Below are 9,078 nucleotides of genomic sequence, written 5' to 3'. Positions count from 1 at the left end.
GCTAACTGAAGAGAGGTCCACTGAAGGCTGCTTATTAAGAATGAACATACTTTCTCTTTATTTTTCAACTGTCAATATTTATTGCCTCGTGATCATCAAATCCTCACTCTCTATGCTGGAAATGAACCATGAATATTAAATATCAGAGGAAATAAACGGCATTAAATACATATGTATCAATAACCTAGTTAGTTAACAGACTATGGAGGACTCAAAATGACTTAAGTATAAATAAATAAATAAATAAATGCATGAATAAATACAAGAATAAATGAATAAATGCTTAAATAAATGTATAAATAAATAAATAAATACAAGAATAAATGTATAAATACATAAATAAATACAGCAATTAATATATATAAGTTATAACTCAACAGGACATCATTAAATAAATGTATTTCTACATTTCTGTATTTCTTCATTTATTTATATCTCTATTTATGTGTCCACACGTATTTCTTCATTTATTTATGTGTGACATTACTTTCCGTATATTCAAATGAGCTGGGCGGTCCGAACCTCATTGTTGAACAGGATTGGTCAAGTCAGGAGCAAGACAGAAGCAATCGATCCTAGCACTTGGATCTGTAGACGAACAGCGTTTATTATGCATTCTTGTCTGTACATTCTAAATACTACTGTTGAGTCACGGAATGTAATTTAAGGATGTTTTCAGCCGAGAAGTTAGTTGTTTAAGCATCAAATCTGTGGTCGGTTTATCGAGATTCAGTCTAATAAGGATATGTGACGGAGATTTGAGGTCCTGCTCGCGGGACCACTGAGCTCCGGGCGCTCAGCGCGCTGTGTGGCCGCCAGAGAAGCCTGATCTTGGCAGGACTTTTTGAAATGCTCCGCTGGCTCTGACGTCTCCGTAGCGGCTAAACATGAGATATAATTAGGTTTTTGAGGATCTAAAGAGCACAACGAGTTTATTATTTACTAAAAGATAACGTTACGTCAATTTGACTGAGGTTAAGATTCATAACTTCATATTGTAGCGACCCTGGGTCAGGAAAGCTACGAGACGTTGTATATTTATTATCGTTTATTCGTAGCCTACGCCAAACAACAGTGAACACCGCAACACATTCTACTCCACTGTAAATTATTTTACAGTGAATAATTTGAGTAAATTCATCCCAAGAACAGTTGATGTGGTGACGTCACAAGACCAGAAAGACCGTCCTGCGTCCTCGGGGTCTGGACTCCCAAAACCAGACTCCAAAGACCAGACTCCAAAAGAACACGAGTCTGTACTCAGTGTTCTTGGAATTGATAAACGGCTGAAGTCAAAAAGCTGTCGAGGCTAACTTCTGCTAACGGTGAGCTGAGCGAGTCAACTTCAGCGTCATGTGCCAGGCAGAAATAGTAGAGCACAACACACCAGGTGCATCACACTCCTGTGACCAATCATGCTTTAGACAAAGGTTCGGACCGCCCAGCTCATTTGAATATACGGACACGTAAATGTCACACATAAATAAATGAAGAAATACGTGTGGACACATAAATAGATAAATAAATAAATGAAGAAATACAGAAATGCAGAAATATATTTATTTAATGATGTCTTGTTGATTTATAACTTATATTTATTCATTCCTGTATTTATTTATTTATTTATACATTTATTTATTTATTTATACATTTATTTATTTATTTATACATTTATTTAAGCATTTATTTATTCATTTATACATTTATTTAAGCATTTATTTATTTATTCTTGTATTTATTCATGCATTCATTTATTTATTTATTTATACTTAAGTCATTTTAAGTCCTCCATAACAGACACGGTACATTGAACTAAATATATGGTGTACGTACAGGTATACTGCCATCTAGTGGTATAAAGGTGAACCCTTTACTCTGCATGTCCTCATACAGCAGGGGTGTCCAAACTTTTTGCAATGAGGGCCAATTGTGATAAAGTCAAGATGCCCGAGGGCCAATAGTTCATTTAAACATTTTTTTAAACCACAAAAGTTACATGAATATAGACTGTTATAAAACAATGTATTTTAACTGTCACAATTACTTTTATTTTTTAAATGACAATGTAACCACATATAATAGAACCAAGTCTGCCTTTCATTCAGTCAGATAACAATGAAAACGCTGTATATAGAATACCTTACATTTCTATGAGTTACATAACGTTGCTTAATGAACATTTTAAACAGGAGTTATAAGTAATGCAAAGTGGTCTGTTATCATTACACTTACAAACTAATTAATTTTGCCCTTATCTTTTACTAGATCTTTTCAGAAACACAATAGTTTGTCACATCTACAGGTTTTTCACTGTTAATGACATATGTTACCGTTCAACACACTTCACATTTAGCTTATTGTGGCTGCAATTACCTGTTTTGCACTGAATACCTTTTCAAGATAATATCAATAAAGTGCAACCTGTGACAAATTAAACCAAATAAGATCAAGAATTTGGGCATAAAGAGTTTTACTGAGTGTTAGTTACACTGCATATATTTTCAAAATAACAAAAACGCGCAACCTTTGAAAAACAAAACAAGTGCAGATATGATAAAATGGGCTTTCCACTTCACCTCTTTTTAAAACGGGGTTGCAGGCTTGATACGGCCACTCTCAATAATGCTCAATGTTGAGCTCTTGTTTTGAAGGGCAACAGCTGGAACGCTGAGAGGTAACAACTGGCAAGTCGCCAAAATCTAGTCTGTCACGCATGCGCAGCGTAACCGGTTAACGCTGTAACGTACACATTTACACGAAAGTAGGCGACAGGCATTTCACTCTTTATTTATTAATGACTTAGTTTTATGTCCGTGTAGTTTGTAATATGTGAAGTTCTCAAACAAGGTCTTGAAATAAAAGAATCTGCATTTACCCTCGAGCCCCACCTCGTCTCTGCTCTAGCAGAGAGCTACTCTGAGACGACGTGTCCGTCTTCACCACCGTGGGAACGCAGAGGTATCGGTTTGCTGTTCCCGCGACATATTGGACGCTCTCCTGCCGGCTGGTTGGAGCGCGCTCACCTGTATGTGCGCACCTGTCTGTGCGCATGGGGGCGGAGCTCCGCCGGGATACCGAGAGCAGTGTTGCCAGGTCCGCGGTTTTCCCGCGGAATTGGGCTACTTTTGAAGTGTTGCCGCGGGTTGAATTGTTTGTCCGCTGGTTCGGGTAGACCTATTTTGCATGCAAATTACATGAATATCTTTCAATAAAAATCCATATTTTAAATGAAATAATTTATTTATACCCAAATCCTACCAAACTGACTCCAGATCAGCACATACACATTTTATTTCTGATAATATACTGTATCTAATTACACAAGGCCATTTTAGGACCTAGGTGAAATAACTGTTTCGGGAAAACTGCTTTTAATGCTGGCATACTAAACATTTGGTGTTTAAACATTTGCTTTGGTTTATTCATTCATACGCTCACTCGTTTATTAAATCGCAGACTATTCTCGGTGCGCCCAGAAGCTTGTGGAAGTTTCTCATGCTCCGCTTCAGGGCGACGTCATCACGCTGAGCGCCCACGCCGTGCTCTGTGATTGGTCCAGAATGCCAACCGGAAAGCTCGAGAAGCGACCAGAAGGCTGCGAGGAAAGTATAAAAGGAACGAGAGAAGAAGTAACGACATCCAGACCACATCGAGACCACATCGAGGACCGTTTATTTTACAGAAAGAGAATGTAGACTTAATTGGTCATCAACTTAATGATGTGGTCTCGATGAGTCAAATAAATTGTAACTTTATTTATTAAAAATGATTTACATCTGCTTTAAAAGTCAATCTTGGTCATAATTTTTTTAAATTAGACGACCATAAAAATCTCACAACAGTAAATAGTACGTAAATTTGTTGTGTATTCTTTTATTATGTTATAAGAATGTAATTACTTATGTGTCTCTGCCTCTTTCAGGACTCAAAACAAGCAAGATGTCTGCACCTAAAGGAGTCGCCATCGGCATCGACCTGGGCACCACCTACTCCTGCGTGGGCGTCTTCCAGCACGGAAAAGTGGAAATCATTGCCAACGACCAGGGCAACCGGACCACGCCGAGCTACGTGGCGTTCACCGACACCGAGAGGCTCATCGGGGACGCGGCCAAGAACCAGGTGGCTTTAAACCCCAGCAACACCGTGTTTGACGCCAAGAGGCTGATTGGCAGAAAGATCGACGACCAGGTGGTGCAGGCCGACATGAAGCACTGGCCCTTCAAGGTGGTGGGAGACGGAGGGAAGCCCAAGATTCAGGTGGAGCACAAGGGGGAGTACAAGACCTTCTCCCCGGAGGAGATCTCCTCCATGGTCTTGGTGAAGATGAAGGAGATCGCCGAGGCCTACCTGGGCCAAAAGGTGTCCAACGCCGTTGTCACAGTGCCGGCGTACTTCAACGACTCCCAGAGACAGGCCACAAAAGACTCCGGCGTCATCGCGGGACTCAACGTCCTGAGGATCATCAACGAGCCGACGGCGGCCGCCATCGCGTACGGGCTGGACAAAGGCAAGTCGGGGGAACGCAACGTCCTGATCTTCGACCTGGGCGGCGGCACCTTCGACGTGTCCGTCCTGACCATCGAAGATGGGATCTTTGAAGTCCGAGCCACGGCTGGAGACACTCACCTGGGCGGAGAGGACTTTGACAACCGCGTGGAGGACCACTTTGTGGAGGAGTTCAAGAGGAAGCACAAAAAGGACATCGGCCAGAACAAGAGGGCCTTGAGGAGGCTGCGCACCGCTTGTGAGCGGGCCAAGAGGACGCTGTCCTCCAGCTCGCAGGCCAGCGTCGAGATCGATTCTCTGTTCGAGGGCGTCGACTTTTACACCTCCATCACCAGAGCTCGCTTTGAGGAGCTGTGCTCCGACCTGTTCAGGGGAACGCTGGAGCCCGTGGAGAAAGCCCTGAGGGACGCCAAAATGGACAAGGCGCAGATCCACGAAGTCGTCCTGGTCGGCGGCTCCACCCGCATCCCCAAGATCCAGAAGCTCCTGCAGGATTTCTTCAACGGCAAGGAGCTGAACAAGAGCATCAACCCTGACGAGGCGGTGGCCTACGGCGCCGCCGTGCAGGCCGCCATCCTCATGGGCGACACCTCGGCCAACGTTCAGGACTTGCTGCTGCTGGACGTGGCTCCTCTGTCGCTGGGCATCGAGACGGCTGGAGGCGTCATGGCGCCGCTGATCAAACGCAACACCACCATCCCCACCAAACAAACCCAGGTCTTCACCACCTACGCCGACAACCAGCCCGGGGTCCTCATCCAGGTCTACGAAGGGGAGCGCGCCATGACCAAGGACAACAACCGGCTGGGCAAGTTCGATCTGGCGGGGATCCCGCCGGCTCCACGGGGGGTCCCGCAGATCGAGGTCACCTTCGACGTGGACGCCAACGGCATCCTGAACGTGTCGGCGGCGGACAAAAGCACCGGCAAAGAGAACAAGATCACCATCACCAACGACAAGGGCCGCCTGAGTAAAGAGGAGATCGAGAGGATGGTGCAGGACGCAGACGAGTACAAAGCCGAGGACGACCTCCAGAGGGACAACATCTCTGCCAAGAACTCCCTGGAGTCCTACGCCTTCAACCTGAAGAGCAGCGCGCAGGACGAGAACCTGAAGGGCCAACTGAGCGCCGAGGACCAGAAGAAGCTGCTGGAGAAATGCGAGGAGACCATCGCCTGGCTGGAGAACAACCAGCTGGCCGATAAAGACGAGTACCGACACAAGCAGGAAGAGCTGGAGAACGTGTGCAACCCCATCGTCAGCAAGTTGTACCAGGGAGGGCGGCCCGCAGGAGGCTGTGGGGCGCAGGCTCGAGCCGGCTCCCAGGGGCCCACCATCGAGGAGGTGGACTAAAGGGTACCCTTCATGAGGACTATATAATCAGTGGGAATGTTTGAAAGACAACCGGAGCTTTATATTCATATGTTTAAAAAAAGGGATCTCCACTGTGGTGAAGTTGTTTAACGAGTGCAATCTGTGTGTATTTTTAATCTCTGCCTTGCTGGACATTGCAATAAAGATCAAATGTAAATATGAAAAGAAAAAAATATATTTTATTGTCGTCCTTTATGGCACTATACCCTAACATTTACTTGATTAACAGTAGAACATCTGGAACGAGCAAATTGTTTAACATGAAAAAATACTTCAACCATCCTTTTATACATACAGGTAACTTATATACTTATATAATAAAAAATCACAATATAAATAAAAATCCTTCGAGTCTATGCACTAGATCAGTGGTCCCTAAACTTTTTTCTGTGAGGGCCACATAACTTTTCCCTTCTCTGATGCGGGCCAGGGTCAGTTTGTAACAGACATTTTTTTCTCTTATCTAACCTTTTCGCCATTATTCCGATCTATTTGACGGGCTAGTCGAGGATTTGTGTGGCCAGACTGAAAAAAAATCATAATGCGTCTCTGGTATTGTTCAGGGGGCCGGGCCAAATGGGGAGGTGGGTCGTATGCGGCCCGCGGGCCTTAGTTTGGGGACCACTACACTAGATTGTTAATACTGTTCGATTTATTTTTCCCTTTTATTTCGGAAGTGGAGAACTCAACCGGAAATGGAACGCATCGGCTGTTCAGTGACCTCTGACCTATGTAACAAACATAATATACACACACAAGACCGTTGCAGCCGGCGTAGAGCGGTGAAGCCATAATAACTTCATACATTAGCCACCATTGTATCACTTGTTTCAGGCTAATAAGTCGGTCCCCCCGACAGCCGGTTATCAACGAATTTGGACCCACTGTGAAGGTCTACCACTGGAGGAGGACCCCTATGTGGTTGGGAACCTCGCTTGTTTATTAAGAGCAGCTTAAGGACTCTGGCCCTATACCCTCACATTTACTTGATTAACAGTAGAACATCTGGAACGAGCAATTATTTTACATGAAAAAATACTTCAACCATCCTTTTATACATACAGGTAACTTCCAATAAATTATATATATATATATATATATATATATATATATATATATTGGCCGACCCTCCGTCTGCTGACGACATACTGACTAGCTGTGGCGACCTGCTGACGACTGCCACTGGGTGCCAGTGGATTTCGCCCCCTACTGCAAACCGGTGTTGTGGTGTTTTTATCGCCGTCACATGTTTCTCTTTGTATCTTTGATTTTCTCTTTAATATGTAACATTCCTGCTCCTATATGGAGAACAACAATCTGAACTAGAAGTGGAGGGAACTAGAACATGTCTTTAATGCAGCAAAACTCAGTTATGATCACATAAATCATTACACAAATTTAAATATATTATAATCTATCTGTGCACCTCCTCATTGTGTTTCTTGACCGCAATCCCGTGTCCGTCATCCAACTGGTATCGTGAGTTATCCATGTGTGTCCTGGTGTTCATGTTTTATACATTTTTCAGACAAGTGCTTCATGTCCCTTACTCCCGTAACCGTCCATGCTGGAACTGTCCCCAAAATGTTTGCAGGTCGGCTCTTCTTGAAAGAGAAGAGCATTCTGCCCGCCGAATTATTGTTGCACCACAGCTTGTCACCGCTTGGGGGCAGTAGTCGTCTGGGCGAACCCAGGAGCAGTAACGCGAGAAGAAGAAAAGGTTCTGTCTGGCGAAGCGTCTCGGCGAAACGCTGGTTCGGTCCTGACAACATTAATGAGGTAAACCGCGTACAAGTAACCCGCATGCATATGAATATGAATTTGAATTTGAATATGGTTAAATATGTGAAGGGACGTCGCAACGTGTCTGTGGAGGAAGCCAAACGGCGCGCAGCTTTAAAAGGACACTCCTCACCGCATCAGTTAGCACGAGCATGCTAACGAATGTGTATATATACACATATATATATATATGTGTATGTTATATAGTGTGTGTATATATATATATGTGTGTGTATATATGAAATATATATGTATATATTTATATGTATATATATATGTGTATATATATATGTGTGTATATATGATATATATATGTATATATATATATATATATATATATATATATATATGTATATATATATGTATATATATATGTGTGTATATATATGTGTATATATATATATGTGTATATAAATCTATATATATATAGTGTGTGTATATATATGTGTTTATCACATTATATATAAAATATTAATATATGTTAATATATTTTATATATATAGTGTGTATAAAAATAATATATTTATAGAAAAATATATGTGTATATATATGAAATATATATATATATAGTGTATATATGTATATAAATATATATATGTAAATATATATGATATGTGAATATATATTATATGTAAATAAATAATATATATATATATATTAAATATAAAAATAGTGTGTATATATATATGAAATATAATATAAATTAAATAATCCGATACCACCAGATGCTTTAGCTCCCTTGGGTCTGGCTCCATGCCAGTTTCCTGTTAGCTGAATCTGTGCTGCTATTCATATTTTGAAGCTCTTAGTCTGGATAAGACCTGTTGCCTTAACCCCGGACAACCTAGCTATTGTCTAAACTCCTATAATCGATTCTAAATATAAATATAATAAATTAAATTAATTAAATGTTAATTAAATAAATAGATCTTCTATTTCTGATAAAGTTGAGAGTCTCTACTTGGTGTTCTTCATAATCTCAGTTTATTCTCAACAGTGAGCCGATGCCGACACTTTATCGAACCCCATCCCAGTAAACCAGGAGTACCATTACCAGTGCCACTTTGGACCCCCATCCCTCCTTCATGACTTTGTATCTGTATTTTCCAAACGACTGAATGTTCTGTATACACGTTCTGATACCCAACTCTTGGAAGTGGTATTCTTCATTCCTGTGTTTGCAAAATCAATACAAAATCATAAAATAAATAAAACAAATAAAAAACAAAACAAAACAAAAAGAAAAGTTTGAATCCTCTCAGAATCTGGCTCAGTTCTCCGTGTGTGGGTCTTCTGGCGTCTTCACTGGTGTAACGTTCTCTTGATGGATGATGCAGGGTTTCTCGAAGGCTGCATTTCTCAATGTCTGTTGTTTGTTGATACATGTCTTCTGTAGCTAACAAGTTGATCTTGTCT

At 41.7% G+C, this 9,078-nt stretch overlaps 1 protein-coding gene across 1 annotated transcript; it reads left to right on the top strand.

The window, feature by feature from the left end:
• The first annotated feature begins 3,894 nt into the window (after nucleotides 1–3,894).
• On the top strand, nucleotides 3,895–6,055 carry LOC130192351 (heat shock 70 kDa protein 1). The gene has a single exon (XM_056412269.1). The coding sequence runs from the start codon at nucleotides 3,940–3,942 to the stop codon at nucleotides 5,857–5,859; it is 1,920 nt and encodes a 639-aa protein (XP_056268244.1). The 5' UTR covers nucleotides 3,895–3,939; the 3' UTR covers nucleotides 5,860–6,055.
• The last annotated feature ends 3,023 nt before the right edge of the window (nucleotides 6,056–9,078 follow it).

This window comes from Pseudoliparis swirei, chromosome 4 (assembly GCF_029220125.1).
Source record: "Pseudoliparis swirei isolate HS2019 ecotype Mariana Trench chromosome 4, NWPU_hadal_v1, whole genome shotgun sequence".
Classification (NCBI taxonomy): domain Eukaryota; kingdom Metazoa; phylum Chordata; class Actinopteri; order Perciformes; family Liparidae; genus Pseudoliparis; species Pseudoliparis swirei.
Note: the sequence above shows the minus strand (reverse complement) of the source record. Positions and strands in the feature narration are given on the sequence as shown.